We start from the raw sequence: 16,394 nt of genomic DNA on the forward strand, positions 1-16,394 counted from the left end.
GCAGCTAAGGTAACAGCTTTGGCAGCTCGGACTCTAGCACAGCCAATGTGTAAGTGTGTGTGTAACTTGGCCTGCCAGTCCCTGGGGACGACCAGCAAAGGAGTTGTGTTACACTCCCTGACAGGCCTTATACATGTTTCATCTGCTGCTCTCAGAACAGAAGCCCCCTTTGTTATCTAATCCAGCCCTCTCCTCCCCAGCCTGAGAGACTGAGTTTACTGCCACAAGACTGCTCTTCACAGTCTGTCAGCCAGCCACTGAACTGATACATATCAACCAACAGCTGAGGAGCAGCAGAAGGACTTGGTCAGGCCCCAGATATCTGCTATCAGGACTCCCAGCCTGTCTTTCAATCCATTGGCTGGCATGTGGACAGGGCTTTAAGATAAACAAGAGGAACGGAGGGGGGCTGTCTGAGGTCCACCTGAGTCCAGCTGGTCAAGGATCTAATTTGTGCCTCAACCTTTCTGCAGCTAGTAGCCCGTCAAGCTGCAGGATTGTAAAAAATCCTTATACCAGGGAAGGGCTTTAGACGTTGCATTTGCTTTGAAGTGAGATAGTCAGGACCATGAGTGACACTCTTAGACCTCCTTCACTCCAGGTGAGCGTCCCAAACGACGCTCCGGCATACTCAGACGGAGGAAGCAACGTCGTCTCAGATGGTTCCATGCGATCCAGCTCCTCCACCCCGACCCTCCGCCGCAAGCGCTTCAAGATGCGCCGCATGAGGAACGTGCCCAGCGAGAGGGAAAACGAAAGAGCAAGGCTGAACGACTGCCACCTCACAGTTCGTTCCCGCTCGAGCTCCAAGGAATACCTCCAGCTTCCCTCCATTGAGATCACACCCTCCAGCGATGAAGACGCCCCCTCCTCCTGGTCCAGGTGCTCCACGCCCAGCGCCTCCCCTCGCCGCAAGCGTTTCCTGTTGAGGAAGTGGCTGAAGGTCCGAGAGAAGAAGGAGCAAGGCAGTGAGAGCAGGTTGGTATGGGGCCGTCCCTACTTACCTCTCCCCATTCCCTTCTTCTCCACCACATCTTCCCTAATGCCTCCATGCTGCTTCAAGGCTCCTGCTGCCTGCACTAATGTGGTGTATCACTAACCGAACCAGAGTTCAGCTTTGTCATGTCAACTCAAGGATTGAACATGTAGACTCCTGTTTAGCTTGAGGTTTTTTTCACCTCTCAGGATTAGATACTCTTTAAGCAGCAAGCAGCTTAATGACCACACACACAATATAAGAAGTAGTTACACTGATGGTTTTTCAGGTGCTTTTCTAAAGCAATTTGGGATCCAATCTAAAAGACAAAAGAACTGCAAGCATCTGCTTTGAACAATTCAGCTCTGATAGTCATAGATTAGAGCAAGTGGATGTGCACTTCCTTGTGTAGTTTTCAAGTGTGTCTCAGGGTTTCAAGTATTTCTTTGAGACATTGCAAGATTTGTTAATAATCATGGACTCATGTTCCTTGTGGACTTTTGCCTGGGGTGACTGAAGGTCCTCAGTAGAGCACACATCTACACAGTAGATATTGAACACTTAAAATAAAGGGCCCAGGACATAGGGCCACTTTAAAGATTGGTCTGACAGCAGCATGAGAGGAAAGGTCACGGGGTTTACAAAATCAATAGCTTTCTTGCTTTTGGATGCGTGGTTGTGAGGTCCAATGAGATACAGTAGTTGATGATGGCACAGTAGGGAAAAGGTCATAGGGTCAATAAAGTAAATCCGCCCTTTCAAAGTTAAGGTATTTTAACAATTTAAACTAAATTTACTTAGAAGGACTACAAATGTAAACTTCACAAAATCTGTCAAATGAACGATATCAAGTTTCTGTATGCGCCGGCGGTAATCATTACTATACTTGTGTGTTTATTACTGTAGTTGACCTTAGTTGAGTTTAGAGGAGGTTCGGCTATCATGAGGTACAGTAATGTGCCGACCACTAATGAGTTATAGTCATGGTAAATTCAACCAGAGCAAATGTTCTCCTATTAGCAGAATTCATGCAATACACCAGTTCTGTAGCATTAAACCTTCTCACCTCACTCCACTCTAATTACAAGAGAAAAGAAAAACATGTATCTAGTCATTATTTCTCCTTCCTAATAGGAAAGGTGTCACTGGTCACAGATGGTAGACAGAACCAGGTTCATTACTTACTCCATCAGTAGTTTTTATCTTTCTCGTAGTTAAAGACACCAAATCTCCAGAGACGAGTGTGTATACAAACCTGGCAGAATCCTTGAGTGTGAAATGCTGCCATTATCCATCACAACACGAGGAAAACTCGACTCCCCCTGAGGGTCCAACTGGACAGTTGTTGTAGCATGCCTTCTTCAGTTTAATACCATACTGTGGCGTTAAAACATATTAAGACTCCTCCTCAGTGTGCCTCCTTGCTGGCTGTAAGAAATTATACAGGCTTAACAACTGTGTGGGAGTGACATAAATAATACAAATGTTAATGTTTATCTTATCACTCAATTATTGATGTAGCAGAACAAGCTGTTTTTGTCATGTTAAGTCGCGAGGACACGGCATGCTGCAGTACGCTCTGTCCTCACTGAGTGTTTTCTCACAAGTCAGCATTGCTGCCCACATCCTTTAATTATTGCCGCCCTGTGGGCAGTTCTGTTGTTTTTACCTATACTTTTTTTTTTATGTCTGGAGTTTTGACGTCCTTAACATTTAATGGCAGGTTGTAGCAGCATTGTAAAGCTGGCTGGTTATACAGTAGCTTCCTCTTCTGGTACTTAAAGATGAACACACACTCCGCTCTGTTGCTCTGTTGTACATGTTCACAAATCATGTTCTGTACACAGCTTTAACAACTTTAACATTGAGCATCAGTGCATTTAGCATCCCTATTGATGGTGATGTAAATATGATGTAGTTATGAGCTGTGCCTGCAGCAGTCACATACTCTCCACTATCTACGTTGTTAAGCCAGCTGTGGTATTCAGTATTTAAGAATTAATAGAAAATGTATTTAGCCTATATGCTCAAAACCTGACGACGCTACAAGCGAAACGCATTGTTCACATAATAAATTGTATCAGCATAGAGTCTTATCAGTGTGCGGTGGTCGTTCATCTCAATCTATTTTGCGTACTCCTGCTGCCCACCAGCACCTGAGGAACTGTGGCTGTGCAGGGAGATTCGTCTCACTGTAAATATGCTCTACGTCTAAGTAAAGCAGGCATAATCAACTATGTTTAGCACAGCAAATGCAAACTCCTACTATAGGACTTACATTGAAAAACCTCCGTCAATAGCCATGATATTTAGTCATGCTGGGGGGATTTGGGTTCAGAGATGGAAGTGTCGTTCTGCCAGTCTCATGGTTCAGCACTTTGGTATAAACCCAAATAATTTGTCTGAACAATACCTTGAAATGTGCTGTAAATATTCATTGTGCCCAGAGGATACAATCTAATGACTTGGGTTGTTCCCTGATTTTTCATTCAACTCAACCATGAGGTTCACATTTGTGGCTCTTATTAGATGGATGTCAAAAGAATTTGGGACAGACGTTAATGTTGTTGTGCAATCTTCCAGTCCCTGAAAATATTTGCATGGGCACTGTCGATTTTGATTAGTTTAAAGAATACAACACAAACAAGTTAGTGTTTTCTCAATGCTAGCAGAATGATACTGGAACAGAGTCACAGAGCTGCAGAGGTGGATGTGGCTACGCAAGACTAGTTATTCCCAAACTTTTGATCTGGTGTCAACATCAAGTAATGAGGTTTCCAAGTTCCTTCCAAGTTCCAAGTTCCAGTTTATGACTGACTGATATGTGTACAACTAATCACATTGCGTTCAGCCTCGACTGTTTCTGTGTTAAGTTAGCAAATGTTAGCATGCTAACCCACCAAACTAGATAGATAGATATACTTTATTGATCCCAAGCTGGGAAATTACAGTGAGATAATGAACTAGTATTAGGATACCTAAACATCAGCATGTTAGCATTGTCATTGTAAGCATGCTAGCATGTTGCCTGTAGTCTCTCCATCTTGGCAACATGGCAACAGCCATATTTTATTTGAATGTATAAACTCCAACAGAAGAGGGACTACAGTACTAAACCACAGTTTTCAAAGTTAACTCTGCGTAGGATGTGTTTAGGTCCAAGTCAAAGTTTAACTTGTGATGAAGTGAAGTCACGTTTACAGTGCCCTATCTCAAGGTGATGTGGTCCTACATTGTTTCTAGTTGCGGCAGTTTTGTACATTGAACTTTTACCTCCTCCACCACGGGTGACACTCGCGGCTTCCCAGCACTTTTTCAAGCTATGGATTAATTATTAGAGCGCTGAGAAACCAGTCAAGTCACCTGTCATTGTCATTTTGACAGTTCCTTCAAATTTGTTCCTTAGAGTACTAAAACATACAGTACAAGACCTTTCTAGTCGATGCATTTACAGACACGTACTGTGTGTTTGTGGTTTGAAACATACTGTGACCAACCAGTTAATATACCAACATGGCCGAGCATTTATAGCTAACCACATACACATGGGTTTGTTCATTTGGTCCAGTGCTTTTTGAAGAATGTTGGATTTCTCATAGTGGAAGGAATAAACAATGCTGTAAGTATTCAAAAACATTTTTTCTCAAGAAATAACTGAAGTTTGACACTTAATGTTTTGCATCCGTACTGTCATGTTGCTTGAAGTCCGGCTGGCTCAGTGTAGTTTTCTAACGCAGCTTCAACTTTCTGTCACTGATGTGGAACATGATGCAGTTTTCCACTCAGACTCTTTTAAGTCCACTGCATTCATGATGGGATGAGAACGTTTCAGTGTTTCTGTATTTTAATCTGCTCTGACCTCAGAGAGGAGCTTCAGTAACACGTCCAGCACGAGTGTTCACTCTTGTCACTTCTCTTTGTTAATTAGCTGCATTTGTGACTGTAGCATCTCAGCCTTGTTGTTTTCCAGGCTTAGTTTTTTCTCGTGCACAGAATACGTGTATTTCAGGTCTGTGTGTGTGTCTGTGTGAGTGTGTGAGATTGTCTGGGAACAGTGGAGGCTTGCAGACACAGTGGAAATATGCTGTTTTGCAGTCTGATAAGAGCAGGGCTATTTTGAGGAAGTGGTGCAGTATCTTTCACCAGACTTCACTGCTTCAACCTCATTCAAGCATTTAAATATTTCAAAACACACAATTCGCAAAACAACATAGGAAAACAAGAAATTAGATGTGTTACTGTTATATTTGAGGATTTGAGGATTTTTTTTAATTATACCTATTCATAAAACACTTGTAAACAATTTGTGTCATTTATGTTCATACATAATTTTTCAATAATTGAACTTGTGTGTTTGTAACAAAATTTATGACAAAAGAATTCTGTGATGCTGACATTTGACCTTAAAAAGTTATCCCCAGAAAGTTGTTTTGTTTTACCTGGTCAAGGTAATAATAATTACAATAGGCTATTTATTGTCCACGGATAGGGAATCTTGCTTTTGCCTTTACGACAGTGTAGCTCACAAACATTTTATACAATAATAAATGTAGAGTACAGTAGAGTAAATGTATGGACATTATAGCTTTTATTGATCTGACTGACCGTGTGGATGTAGACACAGAGATGCTCAAAAAATATGAATCAGAGTTGGATCATATTTAATTTGAATATGTGGCGGTAGTTGACTCTATGTGCTCTATATAGTCTGGGGTCTATGTTGTGGAAAAATGTTGGAAAAGAACAAAATACTGTATTATTCCACACGTTTGTTGTGGTTTTACTGTCTACTGTAGATGACTGTCATTGTAACTCTGTCTTGAAATTGACGTTCGTTTGTAACGCCCCCTTGCTATCATGTTCAAAGCACATATTCCATCTTTTGTGCATGAGTACTGAATTATTCAATGAGGGCCAATGCCAGTCAACTTTCTGTCCCTGTGATTTCAAATGAACATGCTCCAAAAGCCAGGGATACACGTATAAACACTTGCATAACACGAACAAACCCAGCTGCTTTTGCAGCACGTACTGTATGTCGTCCCTCTGAGGGAACAGCTTGCAAACTCACAATACCTGCAGCAGAGAGAGAATAGGCAACGACAGGAGACGGTGGAACTGATATTCCATAAAAAATGTTGATTCTGTGAAGAGCAGCATAATAATGCAATGTTACCCTGGCTCTAACCTAAATCAGCATATCATATCTATTACAGCTGGTGGAATGTACAAACAGTACTGTGTGTTGTTGTTTTTTTCATTTATGAAAACATACAAACCTAGACTTTATTTCATTGTGTTGACTTAAAGACTGACTGGTTCATTGTATCTTCAATTTTAAAGTCATCTTTTGAATAGAGTAATTCAGTGGTTATCATGTGGTGTAACTAAATAAAGTGCAGTGTACGTATGTGAGAGAAAAGTAATTAACTCTAAAAAGAGCTTCTAAAGTATAATTTAAAAAAAAGAAAGTAAAAACTTCCTTCCAAAATCAGCGTTTTTCATCCATTTCAGCATCCCTCTCAGGCCCAGCTGTTGTAGGAAGGAGATCAGGGCTTCCTGCCGAGTGTGAATTAATGAAGACCTTTCTTAACAGACCAGCTTTATTCTTAAATGTCAATGTACGGACAGGAAGCAGAGTCGAAAAATAGGGAAACATCCATTGTAAAAAGACCTAAAAGTAGAGAGAAAAAGCGGGCCGTGACACTGCAGGATCATGCATACAGTATGTGTAACATAAGGTTTGCTCTGTTGACAAAAAAATTACTTGATAGCAGAGATGTTAATCCTCTACTTTATTATTCGGAAGTGGCAGTTAGAAAGGTCTCCAACAGATTTCTGAATGAAAAACTACTCATGATTCTTTAATCTTTACATGAATGATTATCTCTGTGTACATTCATTTACTCATCTGTAACCTCCTTTAATTATTATCAGAAGCCATATCTACTGCATAGCCGATGTCATACAGCCCCCTCTAGTGGTAACATTGCATTTGTGCACGCACAGGACAGGACTTCCTATGGATTAAATTGCTATACTGTATATTTGACTGAATCTAAATTGTATATAGTTGATTATTAAATTGCAGGAGAGCATGAAGAGCTGATGTTAGTCACAGAAGTAACAGATTCATGGCAGAAACCCTGACATTTTTCCCACTTTTGCCCCCAAATAATGTTGTGTAAACAGTTGAAAATAAATTAAATAACCAAGATATACTGTATACCTAGTTATGTTATTTATTATGTGCTCTTTACACTTTATTTGTTTTTTTATGTACTTACTTCATGATTCAACTTAAAGCAGATATCAGTGGAATGTTTTTGTTAATATAAGTCCTAAATAGTCCTATTTTCCGTCAGCAATCACTTACATGAAGTATTTCAGCCTAAACACGAGTCTCTCCGTCACTCTGCTCTGCTGTAACCCGAGGAGAAAATTTTCCTTGTGGGATACAAGTGTTATCCAATGAGGAGAGAGAACGGCATGAAGGGCTGTGTGTGCAGCCAAGGGATGCGCGTGAATGTGGTGACGTAGCACGAGGACCAATTGATGCCTGACAAGGGCGGGGGCTGCTAACTCATGGTGCATTCAAAGAAACTCGTACTTTGTGTTTTTCCTTCCTGTGAAGTCATACCAGTTCGATCTGGTACGAGTTCACGGGTCGGAAGTTACGAGTGGCCGTTATAGGGAACTTTCACAGACAACAGGATGGTAAAAACACGAGCTACGGGTTACCTGGAACGCTACCAAGTCGTAGTTGTGACTTGAAGCTGTAACTTACGGTTTCAAAAGCCTGCCTTGAACGCAGCATTAGCCGAAACGGCCGTGAAGCTGATATCTGCTTTAATGTTTCAAATTAGTTACAGTAAAATGAGGAATTCACAATAGGCTCTTTCTTTACCTAACACACCAAGGAATGCATATATGCAATTGTCACCCCGTTTACATTGTAGTTTAATAGAAAGACTTGGTAATGAGTGACAACCCTGACCTCTCTCCTGTGTCCTAAGCAGCAGCCAGCAGAGCAGTCAGCAGAGCAGCCAGCAGAGCAGCCATGAAGACGACAACAATCGCTTCCTGACTCCATTAATCCGAGAGGAGAGGTGAGCAATACGTGCATGGGCCTCATTGTTTTATTTTTTATTTTATTTTTTTTTTACAACCTATTCCAAATCAAAGTGTGGCTTAATAAAACATGTAACTTTAATCAAATCAGAGTTTAATCCAGCAAGGGATAAAGGAGGCAGTGTGTTTTATATTGCTGCAGGATCTATTGTACGAGGACACCAGGTAGATTTATGCTGCTGGGAAGAATAACAACCCAAAATGTTAATGAATTCCATAGTTTTTGGTCCCATCGTTTCACTCCTTGCATGCATTCTCCACTAGAGGGCACTTTCTCCCCATTCTGGCAACTATGGTGGTCATGTGCAGAGGCGTTGCTGTACTGCATGATCTGTTTTTACCTGTTTCATTTTGAATAATGAAGACTTTTCAGTTTTTTAGTCAAAATACAAGTCCAAACCTTCAGTCAACTCACAGGGTTTATCTTGAAAGGAACCCACTCTGTGAAAAATAGATTTACATGGGACACCTAAAGCAAGTATAGAAATGCCACATATTGTTGACATTAATGAGCACACTGGTCTCATTTATTTCGTTTTTTCCAGGTATCTGCCAATTTTATAGTCATCTAAAAGTGGCCTCATGTAATTACCCCTGTGGTGATTATTGTGTGTGGTTCACCACAGCTCAGTTTGAGTTGAGAGACAGGCAGTATCATTAGCTCTTTATCACCCTGGAATATGTTGAAGCTGTCACAGGAGCACCAGTTGACAGACCTGGACATTAAATCAGCTACTGAACCCGGTGTGTAGGTGTGTGTACGTGTCTGTTTAAGCGTGTGTGTGGAGGTGTGCCTGCTGGCCTGGATCATACAGTTTCATACTTTATACCTGAAGTAAAGCAGTGCAGCCAGGAGCAAATTCAAGTGAGCAATCTCTTGCCTTCCAAGGAGATTAGGAACAGGATGTAACAGGAAAGTAGAAGTACCTGCACCACCGTACTTTTCATATCTTTCTGACTTTTCGGGCTGAAATACTACAGTAAACACAGTGTGAATAGCAAATCACTGACTTGTACCGCACTGACACAGATACGTGTCTCCTGGCTTGTATTGCAGCCTGAGCTGTGAAGGTGGGAAAGAAAAGATTGAGCCTCTTTTGTTGTCTTTGTCTAGTTTGTTTTTACTTTCCAGGCATAGTTGTACTTGTAATGTCAGATCTCAGATTTTACTAGCAGATTACTGGACTACATTTCAAATTAAACATATTTCCTTTGTTGGTAAATGTATTCAAATTGACAATTTATAGGTCTATAGGGGCATTTAAAGTTGTTTTAAATAACTGAAGTCTTCTGAAAAAGAACATAAGGCAGAATTTAATCAAACACCAACTAATTTGAAGCATTTGATAATGTCAAACATTACATAGTGTATCTTAGATATAATGCAGTCAGTGATTTATTCCTATATACTTAAATAGTTGCTGGCTGCTCAGAAAATAAACTATTGTTTTTTTTGTTTTGTTTTTTACATCAAGCAAAAGTTAATAGCAAAAAGGCACCAATCATAGACAATTCTGAAACAGTGAATATGTAGAAATCCTCTTTGTCTATCTTCATAATAACCTCCCACTGAGCTGTCGTCGCCTTCAGCTCCGTGCATCTTTTCACTACCACCTCTACTCTTTCTCTCTGTCCTGCATGTTCCTCTCTCTGGCTCTGGCTCTGGCTCTGCCTCCCGCGCACTCGTCTCCCTCAGTGCCTCCACTCGCTCGAATTAGGAACAGTGCCTGTCAAACCTATGGGATTTCTCGCTGCTCTTCTCTTTGCTGTGCTGGTGATAGCTAGTGAGGGGCATCTGCAGCAGCTGCAGGGAGAGCAGCGTTCTGTAGCCGGCTTTAGAGGGCACGGAATGTCATGTCTCCTCTGCAGGTAAAAAAAAAACAGCTGCTTTTCTGCCTGGAGGATGTACTGCTGCATCCCCCCAAAAAAACTCTGCCTGTCTTTCCATCTCCATGTCTGTCAGTCTTGTTTTTGCTCTCATCATTTGCGCGTCTGTCTGTTTGCCTTGTGAGCTGCAGTTTGCTCCGTGCGCTGTGTGCAGCTGCATTTTCGGGGGAAGTGACAGCAAGCTGTCGGCTAATGTGTGCCACTAGCTACGTTTTTTTTTAGCTGCCTCTGCCAGATTATCTGGGCATCCGCGTTGGATCGTGGGGGGTGGGGGGGGCTGAGGGCACATTTTCTTATTTGCTGCCATTTTCTTTCATTTGCATCCTCCGCTATGACTGCAGAGTGTTATGTAATATCACAGCGTGACTTTGCCAAGTCAGTATAATATGACTCATCAGTGAAGATGACGCAGCACATGATTGTGAATTGTGAATCAGGATTACACTTTGAGAGACAAGCCATCACTGGGTTAATTTATAGCATTGACTGTCTATCTACTGTATGCGACCATGATGAAGCTGCAATATTTCGTACTTGGCTGCCTTTTACAAGCATGTGACACTGCAACCCCCCACTTTACCTCGGGTATTAGCAGGTAAAAACACATACCTGTATGTAACACTACATTGTAACTGTAAACAGGTGTATAACATTTTAAGGAGTTTATTCATGTTTATAATTTATGTTGATAAAATAAGTCCTATCAAAATCTGTTGCTACAATATGAACAGGTAATGATTTCACTGATTAACAGAATTCTATGTTTTTTCACACATAAAGATGTATAATGTAATTATACACAAATATTATATTCACTGACTGGGTGATATACTGTAAAAGTATTTATACTGAATATACAGTAGTAAAAACCGTTAGATAATGTTATGCATGAACTATAGATGCTTTATAGACCTATAAATAAGTTGTGTTAGAGTTGATTAATACTGCAAAATGTCTCCCTATGGCTTTACAATTGTGTGTTATATGCTAGTTAATAATTTGTATCCTACATATAGATGGAAAATTTCTACTATATACAGCTTTTAATAGTATTTGAAGTTGGTGTAGTGAAAATGAACGTACTGAATTTCAAAATGACTGGCAGAGGATGCAGCGCCTCATGACTGAATTCTCTCTTTTCTCTTCCTCTTCCCAGGTCTGACAGTGCAGCCGACAAAATCAGGTAAGTCTGCTGTCTGGCTCCTATTGCACACTGGTCCTTTACCTACAGAGGTGTGAACATGCGTCGTATGTTGGTGGAGAGATGCAGCAGGACTGGCCTTGCTGTCACCCCACCTGCCCCGGCCCGCCCACTCTGCATGTGACACAGATTTGCGGCTTTGTCCACCAACCAAGGTGTCTGAATGCGCTTTACATTTGGAGAGGCCAGCAGTGAATACAGTTGCAAGCCATGGAATGCCATTGTTTGCTTTTATTGGACAACATCAACATCAGACCAAAACAGGGCTTTGTGAGTTGGAAACCATTGTGGAGCTTTTAGTCTTTTAGCTAGCCAGCTGGTGGCAGGTCAGCAGTGTGGACACACACTCTGGGCCCAGACACTGTGTTCTTCAGGGTGTGAAGGCTTTGCTGTCACAAGAGACACTGTGCCAGTTGTGAAGTAAAGGGGTTCAAGGCACAGGCTGAAAAGGTGAGTGATAGGTAATGATGTTTGTAGTCTGTGGTGCATCACGTGAGAAGTGGACCAGGGAATTTAATGAATAGCTGGTCCACTATGCTTAACTTGGTGATGGAGAACATACAGTTTATAACACAGCTTTTGTTTAGCATTACATTCCATACACTGGATTTACAAAACCTTTAGGACATCTTCCCGGTGGTAGGTTTATGTCAATGTTGCATGGTTCATATTTAAATTGTGTCGGAGCTGGAACTTGAACTGTTACTCAACCTCCCCTTTATTACCAGCACAGTATGCTACAGAATTTACAAAATGTATACATAAGGGATTTTTAATATTTGTTTTACCTACTGTAATGATATCTTCATTTAATACACAAGATGCATGCATGTTTTCTCATCATGTGTGCATAAATGGAGTAATAGAATTTCCCCAAATGTTGTGTGGGTAACTCGAAACTTAGTGTTTATTTTTGAATTTCAGCTGTGAAATGTAATGATCACGGCCTGTTATGAAGCCGTGACCAAGTGCTTTGTTTTTTTTGGGTGGGTGTGGATCTGTGCTAAATGTGTGTGTGAGTGTGTGCTGTGTGCTCTGCTGGTCAGGAGAAGTGGAGTTTGTCTGGCACATTTTCTGAGCTGAGAGTGAGACGCTGTGTTTTGATGTGCATGCTCTGGTATGTGTGCGTCTGGTTTGTTATGCTTTGAGTGGTTAGTCATGCAAGTTGAGTGAGGCGCAGGATGAACCGCGTTAACTACAATGCGTATCTGTATTCCAACATATAACCAACAGGTAGTTTATTCAGCCAAGAACTATCCACATGAGGTCACCCATCATTTTTTTATCATCACTTTTAAGTCTCTTCACTGCCTTATTAGATGGATAAAATACACAAGTTTACTCAACAATCATTTTAGTCATTTTTGGTTTTGTGCAATGTTCTTGCACCTTTAAGTTATATTCTGTGTTGTTCCTGTTGCAGGATGAGTTTATTCTCTGTGTTGAGTGTGATATGTGGCAGAAGGTCAGCCATTAGACCAAGTAATGTTGCCTTGTGTTGTCACCATTTATATTCAAAGCATAATTAATGAGTGCTAATGCGGGGATGTGTTATTAAATTAAAGATGAGCTGCTCTTGCACTTCACTGGCTTGAAAGTTTGTCTGTATATATTGTAACTAACTTTTTTCAGCTCTTTAAGTTTTTAAAGGATTAGCTTCATTAGTCACACATATAAAAAGACTAGTGCACTTGCTAATGTTTTTTTAACCAGTCTGATAATAAATCAGTCAGAATGAGGAACTGCTTCTTTTTTGGGACCAGGCCAGTTAATGTTCTACCATTTAGCAAAACCCTTTTTTTCCCCCACTGGAATGAGAAGATAGTGAGTTTTAGTATTTATAAAATAGTTGAGCTGTTGATACAATAGCCAAGCAGTTGAAGGTATTTCTTTAGAGATATTCAAGGACATTAGGAGTTCCATTATACACTACCAAAAATAATACTTGACATCCAGTTTCATATTGATGAAATATTGAAGGCATATTAAATCATGCCCTGTCTTGCCTCTATCAAAGAGCATCTCTTGTTTTGTTTCTGTAGCCTTTGTAACCTCATTGCAGGTATTTCCTAAGTGGTCTTGAATCACACAAACTTCACAAGATCAATATGTAGTTTTTTTTATAAAGCTGTAAATGATGCATGCAAAAAGCCCTCTGGCTGGATAAAGTGGGCACGGTGCAAGTGCATTTGGAAACTCTGTATACCTTGCATGTTGTAAAGAGGAGCTTGACTCAGTTGCTGTCAATGCGTCTGGAAGGCAGAAAGAGGCTCTGATCCGTCTACTGCTGACGGACTAAGAGGCAGTTGAGAGGATCTCAGTATCAGAATAAACCAGTAACCTGATCAGTTACTGTCACATTTCTCAACTCAACAGTCCAGCATTGTACTTTCTGCCTTTGTGTCCATGTTCTAATGTCCGCGTTGCTCTTGCCTTGTCTCAGTTGCTGGATTATCGATCATCGTCTGTGGTGTGAGGCATTAGCTTCCAGTGATGGAAGTCAGCATAATCTGATCTCACTCTTTACATAGCCTCAGAAGAGCATGGATCCAAACATATTGGGTAAATGATACTCGGAAATAACATGAGAGCCCAGTTTCTTGTTCTGGATGACTTTCGAACAAGGAAAAGGAAAGTCAATTCTGTCAATTATAGTTTAGACAACTGATAACTTGTTGTCAGAAATTGATTTTTGAACTGAGAACATTATTGAACATCCATAATAATCAGCTCAAAACTTTACCTCATAATTGTTCTAATTTAGTCATGCTCATGCATTCTTCACTTTGTGCTGACAAAAGATATTATTAATATTTAAAAACTTCAATTATGAGCCACATTATTAATGAACAGTTTGCTATTCCCAAACACAGCTTCTTCCTGGAATGGTTCAAAGTATGTTTTTTGTCCTTTTTTATTTTATTTTATTTAATGTCATATATTTTTTATTTTTTAATTAATTTTCCTTACAAGATTTCATATGCAGCATCGTTGTTTTCTGTTTAATCTTATTCTGGATTCATTAGTGGTATCTCAGGGTAATCTCCTCTAATGATTCCAGCAGCTACTCCAGCTGCACACATTATTAATGCTACATACGGATGGTTATGATGATGCTGCCAGTGATGTGTGTGCGTGTGTGTGTTGCTTGGTGAATTTGGGTCACTGACTTTGCCGGGGTGTTATGTCTGCAAGATAGGATGACTTCATGACGTAGCTGCCTGCCCTTCCCCGTATTCATGCGTGCATTTGTGTGTGTGCAGCCACCATGTCACTAATGCAGCTCACAGTCACAAAGATGTCGTGATGCTTCGGTCGAGCATCACGGACGCACGCCTGCAGCTTGCAGCGCAGACAACGGAGGCAGAGAGAGGAGGAGGAGGAGGAGGAGGAGGAGGAGGAGAGATGGAGAAAGTGACGGAAAGCAGCGCAAGGGAAGGGAGGCTGAAGCAGGGAGAGCAGGAAAGGAGGTGAAGGACCACCCTTATCGAGCATAGCCGTTCTTAGTGAGCCTACCAAAGGGACCTTCCCACACACACACCATGGCTGGCCAGCCAATCAGAGGGCTCACATCTTTGACCCATCCTCCCTCGTACAACTGCTCATGCATGGCTCAGCGAAGCAGATTTGAGGTGATACGATAGGAAGCGAGGCTGCGAACCTCCTGGACAGAAAAAACTCGAACTCGCTGTGTTGCAGCGAGGAAAGATGGTGGTTTGACAACAGCTGCAAGGAATTGTGGGCTCAGTCAGATTTGTATCAGGATAGTGGCATCTGGTCAGCCTGGACATCCTGTGGCTTCCGATCAGGCAGTATAGATTACCAACTGTTGTCTGTATCACCTCTCTTTGCAACTTTGTCCGAGGTGATGACATTGTTTTTCCTCTGACTGATTTTTTTGGATGTGCTGTGTGAGAGAGGAGTAAAGAAGAGGGATTTTGTGAGACTTGGCGATGATGACTGACCATGCTGGACAAGTGACAGTCTGACAACGAAACAGCGGGACAGTGATTGGAGAGAGGCCATGAGAGCCAGGAGAGAGGCCAGGATGGTGTCTGCCTGTTCACCATGCACAAACATAAGGTCAGGTCTGATACATTCTCATCTTGTAGCTCAGTCAACGGCATATTAGCTTACATGCAGACATAGAGGTGAATAAAATGAATATGAAATATAACTTTTGTCAACCTATGTTTATATTTGAAGCGTCTGAAGATTACAAGATTGTGATGAAAATTCAACTCGTACAGTATAACATCTTATGAATTTAACTTCACCTGTTATAGCTATCTGGATCTTAGGTATTTCTTATATATGCTACTAAAATATGCGCTACTCTAATCCATGGCTTCCTATACTACTGATCATTATCATATATGATGATCTACTGAATTAAGTGCTATTGTCGCTACTCTCCACGTCAGATGACGTAGACGACCCTGGTATTGTTCTGCAGCTGTACCCTTTTCTGTTTGACCTTTGCTGAGAATAAGCATCTGTTCCCTCTCTCTTTCTCTCTCTTTCTCTCTTTCTCTCTCTGTCCACAGCAGGTTTTTAAATGTCAGTCACATTAATGTCTTTCTTTAACTTGCTTTAAGAAATTTAGCATGGAAAGATTCAAACAAACCTATTACGATTTCAAGCTAATGTGAAAGATATATGTCATGGTTTACTATTTAATACACATATATAGGCTTATGCGATCATAGTATATGACCATTCAGTAAGAAAAGCAGCAATGCACCTCATTGCCTGCATTAGGTATTCCATATTTTTGTCCTCCTAGATGGGGCGGGGCTCATTAATTTCAGGCTGGTTAAAATAACTTTTCGTCAGCAATGTGGCAAACATGATAAATATGCACATGCATTTACCGAAACCTGGTGAATGCAGTAGGGTCGGCGGAATAAATGACTGCATGTCACACCTACACACAGTGGTGTAGAAGGGCTATTCCAGATGGCTTGTAGGCCTCTTAAATCTCTACTGTGATCTCTGCTCCCCTGGTTCATTAGGGGCAATTTTGTTAGATTTACTGTGCCTGTCAGTGGGGATACAGGGCAGTCCTGTGGCTGCTTTAGGGTTCGCTCCCTGTGATAAATACTTCCAGCGGGTAATGGTGTGTTACCTTCACATAACTATCCCTTCAGTCCTTAAATAAATGACGATCGAAAGAGAGGCCAGTAACCGAAGCACACT

At 41.1% G+C, this 16,394-nt stretch overlaps 1 protein-coding gene across 1 annotated transcript in view; it reads left to right on the plus strand.

Annotated features, from left to right (window-relative positions):
• Positions 1–568: 568 nt before the first annotated feature.
• Positions 569–16,394, plus strand: part of gramd1bb (GRAM domain containing 1Bb) — a gene marked incomplete at its 5' end in the record, with an annotated part of 70,919 nt that continues 55,093 nt past the window's right edge. Inside the window, 3 exons of the mRNA XM_083985192.1 lie at positions 569–978; positions 7,996–8,085; positions 11,151–11,177. Coding sequence (XP_083841318.1) covers positions 569–978; positions 7,996–8,085; positions 11,151–11,177 — 527 coding nt within the window. The remainder of the gene's footprint in view (positions 979–7,995; positions 8,086–11,150; positions 11,178–16,394) is intronic.

The sequence above is a fragment of the Trachurus trachurus genome (genome assembly GCF_905171665.1).
Source record: "Trachurus trachurus genome assembly, chromosome: 13".
NCBI classification, from domain to species: Eukaryota; Metazoa; Chordata; class Actinopteri; order Carangiformes; family Carangidae; genus Trachurus; species Trachurus trachurus.